Here is a 20164-nt window from a genome sequence, read left to right as displayed (position 1 = left end):
ACACACAAGATACCCAGATGAGTGACAGGTGGGCTATAAGAGCTTCCAACATGGCAATTATTTTAGGTCGACATAAACCCTCTTGGAAAAGTTCAAAAATGTTTATTGCCTAGGTTTTTTGGACCATCATGCCTGTTGTTAGAACTCACAGTTTTTCAGACTGTGATCTAAGGGGCTTCTTTCCATCCAAGAGACTAGCTACAGAAGAACATCCTCCAAGTGTGTTCAGAAGACTACTGCATGGTAAGCCACTGGCATCCCTATGAAAATGCCCAGTCATGTGCCCTGATTGAGATCTATCTAATCTGTCACAGGGATATGGCCTCTGTTCCCCAAGTATCTCCTGTTACAATGTCTTGGCAACAAGATGAACAGTTTGCTATGACCACATTCATCATTTATGGGGCCTTTCATGATTAAGAGTTAACGTGTGGGGACTGGAGAGATGGCTCAGCAGTTAAGAACACTGATGGCTCTTCCAGAGGTCATGAGTTCAATTCCCAGCACCCACATGGCAGCTAACAACTGTCTGTAACTACAAGATCTGACAGCCTCACACAGACATGCATACAGGCAGAACACCAATGCACATAAAATAAAAATTTAAAAAAAAAAGTTAATGTGCTCGCGCACACACACACGCATGCTGTGAGTTATCTATAAGAAACTTTTGTTTTATTTCTTTTCATCTTTCATGTTATAAAGTACACAGTTACTATTTTGGCAAATCTTAGGAATTACTTTAGAGGATCCAGGGAATATGATGATCTTCAGACTTGTGTCTTTGGAACCCCAGCATGAGAGAGAACCACAGACTTACCTGGAGTTTGGAGAGGAGGTTGAGCATGAGAGAGGTTGGACTTTCTGTCTCTTCCTGTAGCATCAATTTAGACAGCTCAGTTTTATAAATGAATCTTCCCATGTATAAGTTCTTTTACAAAAAAAAAATTCCCAATAAAAAGGGAAATGGGTAAAGGGGGGAGAAAAGGAGAACTTAATACTGCTTATAATCACTTCGAAGGCCAAACCTCTGCACCTGTCACAAATGTTGTCTAGCGAGGTAGAACCTTTGCCCTCACAAGTCACCCGCCAGTCCATTTATAATGAATTCCTCTGCTTCGTGCTAGTCAGTTAATTGGCATAAATCACTAGTCTTCATGCAGATGCTGTGGTTGCTGGTGGAAATGATTGAGATAGTTCAGAAAATGGCCTCCACCTGACAATATTGTATAACCTATAAAAGGGGAGGTTGTGGATTCCATGCTACAGAACCAAATGAATCAGTCATCGCAGCTATGGTGAGGCATTTGCAGAGGTTATTTGGGGGCAAAGGCTGGGAAGGGAGGTGAACGCAGCATTTCCACTCTCTGAATCAGGGATGATTTCTTGGAAACCTGTCATTGACAAATCCAATTATGTAGAGGTAGAATGTCAACTCTGACAGAATGAAACCAATGCATTTTGTGTGAGAGTGTGTGTGTGTGTGTGTGTGCGCGCAAAGTCAAGGAGAAAAAAACACATGTGTTTAATGAAATCCTGCTTTGCTAGCTGGTTCTATAAAAATAAATCTTATATTTATATTAATAAAAATCCAAATCTTATATTTTCATATCATATACACATGCTTGCACATGCATACACACACACACACACACACACACACTCCTGATTATGCTTCATTTTGGTGAAATTATTTAATTAGTGTATTAAAAAAGAAAGCTGTTGACTGCCACTGTATTTTTCAAAAGTGAAGAGAGAGATTGAGGAACCAGAGAGCCTCCTGGCTTTGCCTCTGTCTCACTGATCCTTTCAAAGCACCTCAGACTTGGGTTTCCAATTTGTAAATGGAGATTATTAAATTAGCTTCTCCCGTGGTTGTCAGGGAATCGCTCAAAGGTTCCAGATTCTTTGCAAATAAAAATGGCTTGCTGTGGGAGCTCCAGTTAATTATAAATGAGGAGTAGAGGGCTGGCAGCTAGCAGAGAAGACAGATAAAGCCCTGGTGGTTTTGATTTACTGGGTTTATTTGCTGTCCTTTTTCCTTTTTTTCTCCTTGACTTTGCTTTTTCTGAGTGATGTTGTTGTTGTTGTTGTTGTTGAGTGAACAGCTAGTCCACGTGAAATCAAGTGTGTCTTCTATAATATTTGTGTTTAGGGCCTGCCAGGCCTTCTTTTGGCTTCTCATTCTACCCTCCCTCTGGGGATTCCTTCCAACAAGTTCCAAAGAAGGCATATAATAAACACTTAGAAAGATGAGCAATTCCCTAGCCTGGCCCTCAGGGAAATGAAAATCAAAGCCACAATTAGATACCATGTCACATCCACTAGGGTGGCCACAGTCAACAAGGTAGACCATTAATACATGTGGCAAAAGTTAGAGAATGTGTAACCTGCCTTCATTAGGAACTTCAAATTGTTTAGATATTTTGGAATACAGTTTGACAGTTCCTCAAAATGATAAACATAAAATTACTGTGCAATGTAGTGATTCCATTGCTAAGTATATGCCCAAGAGAAATGATTGCATAGATCTATATTAAATCTTAAACCTCAACATTAAAATTTAAATTATTCAAAAAAATTGAGAGTCCAAATATATATCAGTTGATGAATGCAGAAATGTGATACATCCCTACCCTGGAATATTCCTCAGCAATAAATAAAACCATTCAAGAGACTGATCTATGCCACAGCATGGATGAACTATAACACGTGAAAGAAGCTAGTTTCAAAAGATTATATTTTGCATGGTTCCTTTATATGAAATGTTCAAAACAGGCAAAACCAACCGAGACAGAAAGATTAGGGTTGTCAGGGTATGTGAGCCTGGGCTATGAGAAGTTACTGTTCATGCTCATGGGTTCAGTGGGCATGTCTAAAATTAGTGGTGGTTGTGAAATTCTGACTATATTAAGAGCTAGTGAATTATATGCTTTAGAAGGGTAGGTTCTATGCTATGTGAATTATCTTAACAAAGCTGTTGTCACCAAATCCAGACACATGTGGCGATTAGAATTCCGGGTTCTTTCATTGCCTTCATAATGTGCTACAAAAAGACCAGCGTCCACGTGGACTAGCGTGTTGAAGTTTGCCTCCTCCATTCTATTCTCTTTATTCTGTTGGAGAGAGAGAGAGAGAGAGAGAGAGAGAGAGAGAGAGAGAGAGAGATGCGGGTGTCGTGTGTTGCCTGACTTTGTCATTCTCATTGCTACAGTATTCAGAGAGGGATAAGGTTCAAGAAGAGCTGGAAACCTTGAAGGAGAGGCTCGGTTTGAGGAGTCTGCATCCTTGACTGGCACTCTAGAATAACTGGGACACACAGCTGGAAGGAGGGCCAAAGCCAGGCTTGGTAGCGTACACTTGTAATTCCAGCGCTGGGGAGGTAGGGGAAGGCTGAGACTGGTGGATTCCGGGGGCTTGCTGGCCACTAGTCTAGCCTCTTTGGTGGACTCTAGGCCAACAGGAGACCCGTCTCACAAACAAGCACTCAAAAGCACAAGCCCCCATCTCTTCTCTCTCTCTATGGAAAAAAAAAAAAAAGAATTCACGTGTGAAGTTACGTAAGATAATTACAAACAATGGTACATTTTGAGTTGAAGACTCTGAATCAGGGAGCTTCAATGGCAGTGAAATTATCTTCCTGTGAAGATCTTGGAGCCATGTTGGTTTTAGTGGAAATCTCTTCTTACTCCTAAAGAAAAAAGTCAGCATCCAGGGTTTTTGTAACCTGGTTTGGTTTTATTGTTGTTTTTTCTGTTTTGCATGGTTTAAGAACTTAAAAAAAAAAGGAACATGTCAGTGTTTGTTAAATCTGGTAATACTTCTGGTTAGTGTGTGGATTCTATATATTCAATGCTATAAATGTGGTCATGGTCTGTATCTAGAAGTCTACATTATATATTATATACATGCACATGTATGTGTCTGTGTGCGTATGTCTCTGTGGGTATCTGTGTGTGTGTGTGTGTGTGTGTGTGTGTGGATTTGAAAGTGGATTTGGAAGAAGAGGCTGGGTCTGTGCGTCAACATCATCAGCATGCTTACCCAGTAGTCCCTGATCCCCTAAGTGGTTTTCATGTGACTTGTGTATTGTGTCCTTTATAAACCAGGGTTCTCTAGGTTGTAGCTGGTGAATGTGTTTATGGGTTGGAATCCAAAGGCTGGTGACTAGCAGCCTCTTAAAAAAAAAAAAAACACGGCTTTTTTTTCTTCCTTGTGACCTGCTGTGTTTGCTGCCCACAGGAAGATCTGCCTGCACTGCAAGTGTCCTCAGGAGGAGCACATGGTAACGGTGATGCCGCTGGAGATGGAGAAGACCATCAGCAAACTCATGTTTGACTTCCAGAGGAACTCGACCTCAGACGATGACTCGGGCTGTGCTCTGGAAGAGTACGCCTGGGTTCCCCCGGGGCTGAAGCCTGAGCAGGTAGCCATCTTGCTGGGAGCCTTCCCATGCCTTTGGCTTTAAATGTTTGTCTTTCCAGTGCATCCACACCCCAGCTTAGAAGGGAAGGGTTGCTCTGCTGATTCAGGGTTGTTTGGCAGCAAATGAGTTAAAGCTATCCCAGGCCTCAGTGGGAAATAGAGCTGAGCCTAGAATAATCCATCACTAATTCATTCTGGATTGTCGTTGTCAACCGTTTGTAGATTGTCTGGAAACATCTTAGAAATGTTAAATATTAGACTTTATGTTTGGGGGCGTGGGGAGAAGCTTGATAGCGTCAACGTGAGTCGTCACATTCGGATCCTTTATACAGGAAAATGAGGACTTCTCAGCAGTGTATACTGTGTTTAAATACTAAACTTGACCTTACTTTATAAAGACATTGCTCTTCCCTAAGCTATTCCTGGCACTACACACAGGCTATAAACATTACTGGCCTGGTGAGAGTATCTTTTGTCTTTGCTTCTTTTTGTTTTCCATGTTTCCCAGTGATACCCAGCCTTTGTCTTGCGTTCCGTGGTACTTGGTGCGTTTTCTCTTCCAGAAATCCTCAGTCGGCCTGGCAGCACATCTGTAAGCGGGACCCTCTTAGCATCTCCCCAATAATGACTTTCAGAGACAGCTAGAATCTGAAAAGTGCTAACTACTATTGTCTTCCCCTGAACCATTAAATTCTTGAGAGAGCTCTGTGTCTGGAGGAGTATTTAGAAGCTCAAACAGCATGACGTTGTGTGTCAGAAACTTAAAGTGTGATAATGCTTTCAGGAAAAGTACTTTGTAATTAAGACCCAAGAATCCACTAATATCCAGAGAAGTGGTTCTTCTACTGTCTCCCTGATTAGCCATTTTCCATTTCCTTTGTCCATTGCCCTACTTTCATTTCTGTTTCTGTGATAAAGTACTCAGAAGAAAAAAAAAAAAAGCAGCTTTGGCATGTGAAGGTTTATTTTAGCTCACAATTCCTGCTCACATTGCAGAGACGTCTCTGAGGCAGAAGCTCGAGACAGCTAGTCATATCACATCGACAGTCAAGAGCAGAGAGAATGAATATGCACGTGCATGCTCAATTTCGCCACCCTTATGCAATTCAGGACTCTGCCTAGCAAGTGGTGCCTCCCTCGGTGGGCCGGGTGTTTCCATACCCGTAAACCTCCTTGAGGCACGCCCACCGGCCAACCCAATGCAGACATTCCTCATTATGACTCTCTTCCTGGGTGATTCTAAATTGTGTCAACTTGACAATTAATGCTATCCCATCCATATTGATGTACCAAATTGGCATACAAAAACTGTCCTATAGGCATGGTTTGTCCAGCCAGAGAAATATTGTATAAATAAAGGATTTTTTTCATATATAAATTTATATTTTTTGCAATGCTACAGATAAAGCTAAGGGCCTTGTATGCTCTCAGTAAACGTTATACCACTGAGCTGTAATCCCAGCCCACAAGTTTATATTTCCAGCTGAAATATTTGAGGATTTTCATTTTCATTCCTGTAGAAATACAATTGCATGGGGTTGAGCCCTGGCCATTCTCTACAGACAAAATCTGGCCTATGCAGGTCATCTCAGTTTCTGCTATATCCACTTAATGTTCCTACACTATTTCCCTGTATGTTCTTCAACCTTGTGATCTCTCTTCTCGTCACACATAAGAAAGAAAGTGTCTTGGATGAGAAACAACCATAGAAAACATTTCCGTGAAGGCTGGGCTTTCTTGGGATATTGGCAGAACAACCAAAAAGCGCTTTCCCATAGCTTGTGGGCAAGATTCTTTCTTTCATTCTGTCTAAAGGTTGCATTGTTAAGAATTAGTCTGAAAAGGAGGAGAGTATCAGAATTTATCTAGGTGCTTAGGTAGGGTGCTGCTGACGGAATGTCATCGACGTAGCTGTTACTCGGAGCAGTTGAGTTTGTACGCCTGGGTAGATCTGGGAGCTTGTTTCATTCTCCTGCTGACCTCCTTTCCAGTAACTTCCTTGTAGCCCATCTTTGTTGTCATTCACTGAAATGACGTTGCTTGCTGTTGCATTAGGCCCCGAATTTTCCAGTGTTCCCGCTTAAGTAGGTTTTTCTCTAAGACCACTAGCAATCTTCAGTGATGCTCAGATTCCAGGAGAACTTTCTACTTGTGTTGATCCAAGAAAACAGACAGTTGCAGAAGTTAGGATCTTGATTAAACACAGCAATTCTCATTGCGGATGACTGTATTCTAATTGCGAGTGACTATAGGCCACTTGACTCATTCAGCTGTCTTGCGGAAATATAAAATTGAAGTTTTTAAATATATTTTGAAAGAAAATGATGAACACTGTTAAACAAATGGTTGGAATTGTGCCAGTTGAAGGGTGATCCCATCTCTGGCAATTGTTCTTCAGGAGGTTGTCTTTATTCCTGGCACTCATGAAACCTCTGTGATGCACGTAACTAGAAAGGAAGATCGCTCCCCAGAGGCAGAATATCAGGGTATTTGAAGGGTTCTATATTTGCCCAATAAAATATGAGTCTACTATTAAAAGTCTTTGAAGAAGTGATATTGTATGATAGAAATGGGCTTCAGGTTTGCAATTCTGAGATCTTTTGAAGTTTATTATTTACAAAGATATTTATGGGTATAAAGGCTTTTTAAAAGCTGTCTGGTATTCACTTAGATTAGGAAAAATGTGATCCCTAAATGCCTTTCCTTACCAAAAGTTTTGCTGGTTAATATCATGATAGTTGTCTATGATTTGAGAGAAACTATTTTTCTATCAAGAGAAATTACAGTAAATATGAAAAATGCTTTGTGCTAGAGGCAAAATATTAAAGACTAATTAGGGTGGAGAGTAATGTACTTTAATTCTGGTTTGAAATCTTTCCTCTCTGTGGTCATGAGGCTGATGGGATACCTTCAGGTAATGTTCTTTATTACTCTTTCTCTTCAATAATTCCTACAATTTAATAATATGTGTGTGAAATTCACCTCACATTTAGGAAAGTATTTTTGAATCTGGGCATTTAATTTTATAAAAATCCACTAGCTTCAAAATTGAACCTTCTTAAACTAGTGTGAAAGTGGTAAATAGAAGGGCAGTCACATTGTGATTTCAAATGACTCAAAACTTGTTGGTGATAACTATTCAAATCCTCTTCTTCAGCTCACACCATATTAAGGAGTCAAAGTCATTTGGAGAACCCTGGGGTAGCCAACCGGAGAGCTGCAGTCTGCCCTTAGGACTGACTGCAGTCTGGTAGTCAGTTTCAAGGTTCCAGTTTTGGTTCAGACTCAGTTAATAATTGTAGCCATCTTCTATAAATGCTTTGTGACAAGATTATAATTGATAATTATAAGCGAGTTTAAATAAAGCAAATAGCAAGCAAGATTTCTCACTGTTGGCATTTCTAGATGGGTAATTCTCATTTGAGGAAAAGTTCAATGTATTAAAGAATAGCTAGCATCATCCTTCACCTCCACCTACCAGATGCCAGGAGTGTCTCCCAGCTGTGACAACCAACTACATCTTCAACATTCCATTTCTAAAGAATGAAATAGCCATTGGGTGAAAGTGATGTTAAAAGCTAGAGTGTGGAGACTGAGCAGATGGCTCAGTGACAAGGAGCATTTGTTGCTCTTGCAGAGGTCCCAGATTCTGTTCTCAGCATCCATCCACATCCCAGCTCACAACCATTCATAACTCCAGTTCCAGGGTATCTGATCTCCTCTTGTGACCACTGCAGGCACTGGGCACACTCTTGGTACATACACATACATGTAGACAAAATACTCATACATGCAAATAAACATGTCATGTATCTATAAATATACAGACAGACACTTGGAGTGTGTCTCACCAAGAATCTGGTCCAGTTAAGGCAAAAGAGGATGACTCTAGTCAACACATATTCATTGAACACTCATGATGCTTTGGCTCCTACATGCAACTGATGTAATATGGCCAGGTGCTGGGAGAGTACTAGGCCCACTTGGTAGAGGACTAAACCCACTGTGTTTGAGTCTGTCCCTGTATTCTCCACTAAGTCAAAACCAGAACTGGAATCAGGGGAGCCTGCTGTGAGTGGCTCCCCAGTTTGGAAATAGCTTTCTTCCTCTTTTATGAAGGGAAGATTTATAGTCAAAAAAAGAAAGAAAGATGGAGGTGGAGAGGGGGCACAGTGGTGAAGAACTCTTGCTTCTCAATTATGAGGACCAGAGTTTGGGTCCCAGCACCCATGTCTGGTGGCTCACAAGCACCTGCAACTCCAGCTCCAAGGGATCCAAAGTGGTCTCCTGTCCTCCGCAGTCCTCTGAGTATAGTACATGTGTACCTGTACTGAGCATGTGCACACACACATAAATAAACAAGAGAAGACAGATATTGTCTAAAAGAAAACATCTAAAAACAGTCAATGAAAATTAATTCCACCAAAGGGACAAAATTATATCCCAAACTTCTTAGTGTATTCAAGGATCTGTGTATAAAAAGAGGGGCTGCCCTTTTGTGTTGGTTTGGATAAAAATGTGTGATGATATTCTCTACCATCCCTGATAGGACTTTTTCCTTCCTTGTATTGTGAACATTTTTTTGTATCAATTTACTTCAAAGCAAATTCTCTTCTGTAGTAATTAGGTTTCCCATCGTCTAGTCTGAAGTGTCACCCATCACTAGGAGGCTGAAACATTTGGAAGTTATATTGGGTCGGGGGAGCTTTAGAGTTAATTCTCTGAAGGACTGGCAGATTCTGCTGGTATGTGAGTAGGACTTTGAGGTACCAAACAGCCTGAAAATAGCCAGATGACCCAGGACAAAGGAGAATGGCCACCCCTGACATCAGGAGCTCAGGGTTGATTGGACCACCACTTTCTTGTTAGTTTACATCTGAATGGCTTACAACAGCAGTAACCAAGTACATGGGTCTGGTAAACATCCCTGCTCCTCTCCTTAAGAACAACTCCTAAGAGGAGTGTCCCTTGCAAGTTTCTCTAAGGTGTTTGTTCACTGTGACAAACTGCCCTCCTGTGAGGTTGCAACTGCGCGTTCTCAGGTGAAGTCTTCCTTAGATAGACATTGCAGTGTTGTTTGTATTATTTCATCCTTCGGCTACCCCTTGAAAATCTGAATGGACCCTCAGCTTCCTTCTATTTCCTGAATGTCCTTTTCATTGACATTTTGGATATCCCTTGTGTCCTTGACAGAGTCTCACCTATAAATATCCCAAATCCTTAGTCTCCAAAAGTTAGTAATCTTCCCTTGACCTTAACTTTGTCCTAGTGCATAGAGTAGAAAGTCAGTTATTTTTTCCAGCTCGTTCCACATTCTCTTCAGACTATCCGAGCAAGAATGAAAAACAGATGCCAGGAGTAATTGCCCGTTTTTTGACTTTTGAAGCACTCTTCCAATGAAAACTAAAACACCAAGTACTTCCCAGAGATGAAGTGAGTTAGTTGGTTTTGACCTTCATGAAATTATCTCTATTCAAAGATTGTAAATCCTTTTTGTTTCCATTTTCATGCTCATTGCTTATGCATTAAGCATTGGATTAAATGAAGGCCCTCAGAGACATTTTTGACCAGTCTGTGATTCAAGATCTGGTCCCCAGTTATGAACTTTGTAACAAAATCTTGCAATTTTCGTAATGTGTATCAAACTCACAGTTAGGTATTTATTAGTATCATGATTGGCTTAATATTTCGCTCCCCTCACTTGGCTTTAACTCTTGGGTGAGCAGAGATCTTGCCTGCTTGGTTCTTTAGGGACCCACCCCAACACCAGCCTACAGCACAGTTCCTGATAGACCATAGGCACCAAGTGAGAAGTGAAGAGTCAGGCCGACAAGTGTTCCCTGCCGAAGGAAAATGATCATGGAGTGGTCACATCAAAAAGATGACATTTGTTTTGTTCTGTTTTCCCTAAATGAGAGATTGTTTCTTATCACCGGCTTCCATTCCCTGTGCTTCCCCTGAATACGTGCACTCTAAGCGGATTTCCTAGCCATCTTAATCACACTAAGCGTTTGTTAGGCTACACAAAGGCAGGAGAGGGAGCACGCTGGATGGCCTCTGCTCTAGTGCAGACCTGAATCAGCACTGCTGGCTCCAAGATTGGGGTCTGGAGCGGTGGGGGAGGAGCCAAGGGCTGGCAGCGGATTGCTGTTTCCCAACCAAGGCACCGTCTGTATCTGAGTCAAAGTCTCTGGAGCTGCAAAGCCATGGCCTGCAAACCCAGCAGCCCATCCCAGGAGGGGGTCTAGACTCTGAAGTCAGGCCCATCTGGACTACCGACAAGTCACTTTCTGACCTCAGAAAAGTGGTTCAGCTCCCAGGAGCCTCTGTCCCCTCTTGAGGAGGACAGTGGCGATGGCAATGCTATTTGGCTTTCAGGACAGGCTTGTGTGCTCACCACCATTCTTTGCCGGCCTGTGTACATGTGTGCATATGTTCATGTATGTGGGTGCACATGTGCGTGGAGGTCAAAGGACAACCTTGGGGGTTAATCCTCAGATGTGATCCACCATGCCTTTTGGGTTTGTTTCCTTTTGTTTTACAGTCTCCCTCGCTAGCCTGGAGCTTGTTAAGCAGGCTAGGCTGGCTGAGCAGCAACCCCTAGGGATCCCCCTGTCTCTGCTTCCCCATTGCTCAGTTCTAAGCACCTGCCACCATATGCCTTCTCACAGCGTGTTTTGGGATTTGAACGCGGGTAAAAGTTTCAGGTCCTCTTGCTTGCAGAACAAGCACTTCACTGACGGAGCTGTCTCTCTCTAGACTTTACCACCATTTAAACAGTATAGCCTTTTAGGCTTTTGCACAAGTATCTATTAAACGTTGAGCACAGTCCCCAGCCATCCTCTCTTTTCTTGCCTGTCCCTCACCCTGATAGTTCTCTTTGTCTCCTGGACTGTTTCACTTCTGTCCTCATGTCTTCTGATTTTATGCACCCATCTAAAACCTAGGAACCATAAATGAGAGAAAGCATGTAAGAGTTGTCTTCTGGGGATGGGTTTAATTTTATTATCTCCAGTTCCAACCATCTTCCTGCAAATGACATAACTTTGTTGTTCTTTATGGCTAAAAGAATTCCATTTTGTATATATAATATACCCCATTTTCTTTATCTGTTCCTCTACTGTAGGATAAATAGATTGGCTCCATAATTTAGCGATTGCAAACAGTACAAGGATCTCCATGCTGTGCTGACTTGGGAGTCCTTTGCAAGTCACCGACATTTTTTAGCAACCTTATTTTGTCTCCATTGTAGAAGTGAGTAAACCAAGGCTCAGAGAAGTTAGATAACTTGCAGATAGCCAGCCCCCGAACCAACATGTTCAGACTTGTCAGTTCCAGGACTAGCCTGGCTCTGAATGAAGACTTATGAACATAGACATTGCTCAATCAAATAGTTGCTTCTTTGCCGCCCTTCTTGGAAGATGGTATCAACTAAATGACTACTCCTCCTCTGAGTTGGAGGCAAAAGTAATGTTAGGCTGTCCAAGAAAGAGGAAAGTTAGATGGGGATGTAGGAGAGGGAATAGCATAGATTTTATAGGAATCCTGGCTTCCAATTTCTTCTCGGCTTTCTCAGAAGCTGTGTAGCTCAGCGTCCCTCTGGAGTATACCACAAGCTTGACTCACAAGGGCTTTAATGGAAAACCTTCAAGTCCTCCCAGCACAGGACTCTCCTCAGATGCTCTGTCTGAGGTTGGTTTGAAAATACTGATGCCATCAGACTGAGGTCATCTAGCACTGCAAGAATGGATTCTTTCTCTCTAGCCATTTAGAGAGTAAAAGGCAGGAAAAAGCAAGGTCTCAGCACTCAGCCAGATTTTACTGAAAGCAGAAGTAAATGTGTGTGTGCACGCATGCGCGCGCGCGCACACACACACACACACACACACACACACACACACACACACACACACAAGTTCACCAAGAGACATGCTCCCCAAGGTGAAGAGATGACCCAGAGCTGATGTCTGCATCTGCTTGCAGGGTCAGGATTGTTGCGTTGTGTTTTGTTTTGTTATGTTTGGGAGTTAGATGAATTCTCTTTCTCCTGCAGAATAGGGAGCCCACCAGGTCTTTGTTTTGCAGGAGAAGAGTCAGAAAGCTGACCATCTTATTAAATGTTTAAAGTATATTAATCTACTTTAAAGCCTCTTTTCCCTGACTACCTGCCAGGGATCCGTCTGTCTCCTGTGACTGTACAACTTAATGCTAATCATTTTTTCTGACCCCCACTCTGCCTGAGCTGCTTGGACAAGGACCCAGGCAGAGCCACCTGAGTCTGGATTATCCTGTGCCTCAATCAAGTTTCAGGACCGTCTACTTAAAGGGAAACTGCCGTACACCTTTCTTGGTGCTTATGGTCTTGGCCTCACACCCTTGAAGCCTAGAGAAGCCAGTCCCCGGAGCATTCCCAGTAGGCTGCTAGGAAGTCTTCCCACCCAGAAGAGTATTTACATACCTTTCTGGGTGGAGAGAAAATCAACAGGTCAGCAGGAGGCATCTGAACTGGTCCCTTATTTACCCAGTGACACCTGTGTCATTAATGGCTGGGCAGTGAGCTCACTGGGGACCTTTTCACTCAGTTTTTCTCCCTACTGAATGTGTAAAGAATATGTGGAAGCACATGCTAGAAAATAATGTAGAAAAGGAATAGCTGCCAGGCTTTTTGCTTATTAATTTATTTCTTCAGCAGATATTTATTGTGTGTTAACTATATCTCAGCCATTGTTTAGGCACTGTGGATAAAACAATTAAAAAGATGAAGTCCCTACCATACTATAGCTGTAACGATGATGAAGGGAAATTAAGAAACAAATATGTGATCAAAATAACTCCAGATTATTAGTTTTTAAGGAAGTGTTGTGATATTCATAATCATGAATAATAGTGTCGGACAATGCCACATGTTTCACACCTCGTATCTCATTCAAACTATATAAGACTGGGTACTGATTCCACTGTCGTGAATATGGCCCTAAAGAACAACTGTCACATGCTAGGTTTGCAGCAGATGAGTACTTACCCTATCGCCGCCCTGCTTTCTAAAGTATGAACCTGCTATAGGGAGCCCTACATTTTCTTCTTTACCACTAGAAGCTCAAAGCCCAATAATTTCAGGTGCATGTTTACCACCAAACAACCTGATGTTGCATGAACAAACCGTGGTACTTAATCCCCCCCTTATAAATGTTGAGATTCGGAGGTGATCCGCAAATAGATCAAGAAGCTAGCAGGCCCAGAGCAGGATCTGCAATCTCTGTCTCATTCCAGGGGCCACTGGGCTTCCCTCCTCCACTCTGCCTCTCCCTGGGTGCTACACCCAGGATATCAAATACAGTGAAAGAATAGAGTGGTCTGTTTCCCTCAGCTGTGGGCTAGAAATTTCCCCTGATGTTGGGTTGGCCTTGGTGACTAAAGAATTTCCCCATCAGTACAGGAAGCAGCGCCGCCCTGCCTTCCAAGACTCGTCCCTGCTGTCAACTTCTTGTTTATCTCTGGCTCTTCACCATCTCTCATCCCATCCTTACTCCATTCAGGCTCTCCTGTTCCTGGTACAGTGTCAGACATCTGGGCATCAGCAGTGACCACTCATTCATCTAGGGCACATGTGCTGAGGGCCAGCCACCTTCCCAACACTTTGCTAGAGGAAGGCATGGGCGAAGACACAGTGTCTCTACCCTAATGCAGGGGACAGTCCACTGTAAAACACTGTCGTTAGACTTGCCATCTGTTTCCAGAATGGTGTTTTCCTCTCCTATTCCAGCAGCACGTGCTGAGCTCCAGATGAAATTCCATGGCTGCAGTGAGCTGCAGGCTTCTGCAGCTGAATGGGTAGATTCTGTACCACCAAAGCTGGAGTTCCCACTTAGGCTTCACTGTCATGCACCCCAATGTTTTCCATGTGATTCGAGAGGTGAGTGGGCAAGGGAGGCCTCCAAGCAATCTCCTCCCTGCTTCTCCGGAAATTAGTCACATGAACAGTGTGTGTTTTTCTTGGCTCGAGAGAGGCCCTTGATGTCATTGGATGGAGATGGGAAATATGCATGTATGTGCAGCATTCAATACAACAGCCTGTTAATAAACTTGTTTTCAACAGAGTCGTCAGGGCTGGGGCTAGAACCTGGGTTCCCAGGCCTAGGAGCCTCTGCCAGATGAAGTCAGCAACGATGTGGCCAGATTCCGCCAGCAGGGACTTGTCAAGGCTCATGTAGAGAATGTGAGGCCCAGGGGATCCAAGAAGCATTTGCAAGGGCAGGATGGAGCCTGCTGTTAGAGTTCTCACTCTCAATACAAATAGCTCTAGCCTTCTCCCAGAATATGTCCTCAGGTGCTAAAGAGTGGGTGTGGGCCCCTGGAGTTGGACTTCCCATGTGAATTTACAGCTGCACACAGTCTTTGCTAACTGGGCAGTCTGTCCTGTCTGCTTGGGTGAGAGCTGGCTTAGTCTCAAGGTGATCTGCTCAGTCTTAGGACTTGTGGGATATTTTTAGTGGGATGGCTAGATGAATTTACCATCAAATCATTAGATAACTAACTTCCTTCCTCATCTTTCGGGGTCTTGCTGCTGTTGTTTTTTGTTTTGTTTGAGACAGGGTTTCTCTGTGTAGCCCTGACAGTCCAGGAACTCACTTTGTAGACCAGGCTGGCCTCAAACTCAGGGATCCTCCTGCCTATCCTCCGGAGTGCTGGGATTAAAGGCATGCACCACCACTGCCCGACCCTTCCTCATCTTTTTAACTGTTTGCCTATCCATCTATTCATCCACTCTCACATTTAACTATTTATTCCTCCAGTAGTTGTTTATTAAGTACACATTATATGTGAGCCATTAGCCTAGGCGGTTCCTTTCCAGATGCAGTGTTACACCCCCCAGTCTTCTGATTTTACTTGATGTACCATAGTGAATTGCTGCCTCACAGGGAGAGAGAGAGGGCTCCTGCTCATGGAAGATCCACACTGACTTTAATCTTTGGTTTTAATCTTCTGTGGTTTCTAACTTTTAAGTGCCTGTCCTTCGGGGCTGAGCTGGGATCCCTCTAGGCTCATAGCTTTGATGTTTGCTCTGTGTTCAAATCCTGACTCTGCTACTGTCTTACATTGGCTAATTTACCTTCATAGACTTTGAACTCATCTTTGGAAAGTAAGAATACCATCACCCAACTATAGCACAGTTATAAGGATTCAGAGAGGCAATGTCTTACGGACTGATGCTTTTAAAATGACTGCTGTCTCCAACAGTAAAAAGTGGGAAATCACTTAGATGTCTGTCAACAAATGACCAGATAAACAAGTGTTACATTTGTAGAGGATGCTACTGTTTGCAATAAGAGGGAGCAAAACTTTGATGTATAAAGCAATGTGAATGGATCTCTTATCATTATGCCAAATAAAAAGACAAAAAGGTACATGCAGTGTGATCCTATACATCTAAAACTCTGGATAATGTAAATTTAGAGTGACAGCAGACAGTAGTCACTTGTGGGTCAGCTGGTTTGGGAAGTAGCTAGGAAAAAAAAAGAGAGAACGAAAAGTCCAACCTTCTCGAGGTGATAGGTGGGTTTGCCGTCTTGGATATGCTAATACTAGTATGAGTGTGTACCTATGTCAATCAAATTGTATCTGTACTTTAAATATGTATAGTTTGTTATATGTCAAATACCCTAGCAAGTGAGGAGAAATTGCTTTTCAGCAAACAGGAAGGCATACCAGTGGAGTCTTCCTAAGGTTCGATGACCTGCCTTGGGAAGTCATTGAGCCTTCTGGCCAATTACTGTCAGATGACCCACTCAGTATTAATTATGCACAATAAAAAGAGGAATTGGAGGCAGAGGTTCAACAAAATCCAAATGGATGGTACCAGAAACTCAGTTCCACAAACTTGCGTATGTCATCATCTGTAAATTCCCGAGGGTAGTGTATAATATGTAGTTAGCACTCGGTAACTAATGGTTCTAGCTGTTAAGGGATGGAAGTTAGGGAGAGTGATTAAGACTCGGCAGTCAGATCTTGCTCAGGAAAGCTGATTATTCTAGAAGTTTCTCAAACAAAAGAGTGAATCCATAGCCTGGGCATTTGAGTGAGGTCAGGTCTGCCACACTATAGGTATACAGTCCATGCATTATACAAAGGTGCCTGGGTGAAAGAGCTATGGGAAACCAATACTCACTTGGGCTGTGGTGGCTTCGGGAAGAAGTGCATTATTTAACAGATGACACCTCACAGCTTTACCTGACTGTGCTGCAGGGCTCCTTCTGCCTTCATTGGGCGTTTCCTTTTTCTCACTTGTAGTTGGGAGGCTCTATATCTCAACCTTACGTAAGAGCCTAGCAGGAGCTTAGAACATTGACTTCCCTACCACCTTGGGGTCCCTGGGAAACTCATTTTCAGCACTGGCCAAAGAATCCTACAGAGAGAGAGAGAGAGAGAGAGAGAGAGAGAGAGAGAGAGAGAGGGGGGGGGGGAGAGAGAGGGGGGGAGAGAGAGATTGAGATATGAAGCCTCCATCCTTACTGGTATCTCTCAAGGAGTTCATGATTTCCTCCAGAATTGATAGCTTAGACTGAACACACAAGGGCATTTTTAGTCTCTGTCTTATGTTCCATCTTTCGGCAAAATGCTGTAGGCATCACAGCCCAGAAGAGGGAGGCATTCGAGGAAGGACCTGAATGCCTACCAGCTAATTTCCCCAACCATCTAGCAACTCTGTGGGGCTTTTTTTGGAGGGATCAAACAATGTGGGTCAATTTGGGGTTAGGCTATACAGGGCTTTGAAACCTCCATCTCCTCTTGGATGCCATTACTGTGTGTGGCCAGTCAAGAGTTCATCTTGATGATGGATGGGCTATAAGAAACTGCTCTGCTGAGATCCAGCCATTGGGCAGTCCTTCTGAAACAGGTCAGCTGTAAAACATGGTTTCGGACTAGCCACATTGGGAGCCTCCCACAGTTCTGCAGCTCTTGCTCTGCACAGGATTTATGATTCGAGGAAGTTAGTTTTTCCTTACTAATCTATAAAATGAAATGAATAAGGAGTCTTGCTTAATGGAATAACTAACTGATATCTGGCATTTCAAGGACCACTAGAATTATTATTGCTTGGAAATGGTCAGCAGTTGATATGAAAACATTTTTCTAGGCAAGGCCTAACTGAGGAAATAAAACTAAGATTAAAGTCTCAAATTCTTGTCCAGAGGTAGCAGAGCAAGAACAATAGAATTCAAGGATATAAGTAGAGCAGAAAGTACGTAGCCCAAGCCTTGCATCTGACAGTCAAGATAGCCTCCAAGAAAGTACAAAACATGCTGTCAAGCCGTCAGAGGTAAGGGACAGATAACTCACACTGCCACTCTTCTTGTGACGTCAGGGGAAAGTCTCCCAGTTTCCAATGGCCACTTGCACTGGGAGGATATGAAATAGATTTTTCCTATTTGTTGTAAGCAAGAATAAACAAGGCCGTGTTTCCAGTTCAGAACATAACAGTGGTAAGAGATCATGAAAAATAATTACCGCTGTCACAGCATGTTCCATAACCTTGGTGACGTTTGTCCTTTTGACAAACCAGGGCCACGAAGAGACATCTTACAGTGGTTATAGATGTGTATCTCTGTGTATTTCAGCTTTTCCTTTGTGGAGCTATTTTGGGGATGCTTGAAAGTTTATGATTACATTACATATTAAACAGATTGTTACTCTTATTTTGGAACAACTATATTTTTTTCTTTTTCTTTTTTGGCAGTAGTGAAGATTGAACCCAGGGCCCCAGGCATGCGAGGCAAACTCTTTTCCAATGAGTTATGGCCTGTGTGTGTGTGTGTGTGTGTGTGTGTGTGTGTGTGTGTGTGTGTGTATGTGTGTGTTTGCATTTGACTTATTTTAACATAAAGTTTCTTTTATTTTTTTTTTCAAGACAGAGTTTCTTTGTGTAGCTTTGGCTGTCCTGAAACTCACTTTGTAGACCAGGCTGGCTTCAAACTCATGGAGATTCACCTACCTCTGCCTCCCAAGTTCTAGGATTAAAGTTGTATACCACTGCTGCCCAGCCATAAAAATAATTTTTATAATTTAAAAAGTATTTATGGACACATACATTAGGAATTCTTCCTGAATGCTGGCAGCTATTACAAAGTAATTGGCAAGTTGTATTACTTTTAGTTTTTTAATGGCCAAAGATCTCCTAATTAGTATGACATTCTTTTTTATGTATCCCAGTTATATTTGCTTAAATTCTGTTTTGCACAGTGTTAACACGGCAACCATCTTTCCTTTGGTGAAAAATTATAAGACTACACTTTGTTGATCCTTTATTTTCTGTCTCTTAAATGGAACTCTGTAGGTAGCACATGATAGATACTGCGTTTTGATTTCAAATGAAATCTGGATACCTATCATTCAAATGTTGTTAGACATTATATATTTTTGTTTATTGTGATAATGTATATAATAAGTGCTTCCAGCTTATATTGTCTTTTCTCACACCCCCACCCCTTTATTTTCTTGACTTTTTTTTTGAGGTCTTCCCATGGTTCTCATTTCCTTTGCCTGACACAAAACTGTAATATATATATTTGTATTCTTGATGTGATTATCCCACAGTTGTTGATGTCCAGCCATAATGGACTCCTTGCTACTTGTTCTAGTCTGAGCTCCTGTAAAAGAATCCTGGCTGTGCAACATATAAAACGGAAGTTCATTCTCTTGCAGTTGAAACCTCACGTTATTGCTACCACACCACAGTGGTGTGCTGTTCCGCACTTGATTATGAATTCACCGTTTCCAGTGAGCTTTTGACTTCTGTCTGTTTCTCTGGAGCCTGGCAACTTCAGGATGTTGACACTGACTGGCATCCAGTGGGGGATTTTTTTGCTGCCTCCTCACATGACAAGGCAAGAGAAGGGATGAACACAGTAGTCCCGCGTGGCAAGAGAACAGAGGAGAAAGAGCGGGCTCCCTCTCCTCAGCCTGTCTTACAGCGAGGAGCATTAATCAGGGCCTGAGCATCTCCCACCAGCTCTACCGCCATCATTGTTCCCTTGGATACTTTGTTTCTGATGCATCAATCTGGAGACAACCCTCCTTCTACAGTGTCGCCTTTGAAGTACTCAAACCCCCTTCAGCCCCGGCACTTCCCACCTGCTGCACTTAATGATGGCTGTGTCCGTACTTATTTTACCAGCTATCCTGCTACTCAAAGTGCTTGTTTCCAGGTGGGATGATAACCTTATGACCTTGACTGTGACGACTTAGAGTTCCCATGGAAGACTTTTTTCCTCACATCTTAAGTACCCCAAATCTCAATACGCTTCTCACTTGGTTTGAGTTTGTATTTGCTCAAGCCTGTGCCTGATACAGTTCTGGAAAGTTTTTCTCTGCCCACCCACTCTCTAGCTCTTTCTCTGTTTTTTGAATCACAGTTTCAGTATGCAACCCCAGACTGAATGCGATCTTGCAATCCTCCTGCCTCTGCTTCTCCAGTGTTGAGATTACAGGTGTGCACCACCAAACCCAGTGTTTAGTTTCTCTTAACATTTGGAGGGGGAGGGGCAGACAGACAGATAGATACACACGCACGCCACACACACACACACACACACACACACACACACACACACACACACACGGGGGGGGGGGGGAGAGAGAGAGAGAACCCCATATCCATGGACATGTACCCCATGCATGTGTGTGGTACATGAAGAAGAAGGTTTTTAGATTCCTTGGATTTGGAATTACAAGTGGTTGTGAG

The 20164-nt window shown here is 42.8% G+C and overlaps 1 protein-coding gene across 1 annotated transcript in view; it reads left to right on the top strand.

Annotated features, from left to right (window-relative positions):
• The window catches only part of Prickle2 (prickle planar cell polarity protein 2), a 342949-nt gene that overhangs the window by 250523 nt on the left and 72262 nt on the right, over positions 1–20164 (top strand). Inside the window, 1 exon segment of the mRNA XM_052721435.1 lies at positions 4243–4426. Within this exon segment, the coding sequence (XP_052577395.1) occupies positions 4243–4426 (184 nt within the window).

The sequence above is a fragment of the Peromyscus californicus genome, unplaced genomic scaffold (assembly GCF_007827085.1).
Source record: "Peromyscus californicus insignis strain IS unplaced genomic scaffold, ASM782708v3 Scaffold_6__1_contigs__length_162567912, whole genome shotgun sequence".
NCBI lineage: Eukaryota > Metazoa > Chordata > Mammalia > Rodentia > Cricetidae > Peromyscus > Peromyscus californicus.
The sequence above is the reverse complement of the archived record's forward strand: the minus strand, read 5'-3'. Positions and strand labels throughout refer to the sequence as shown.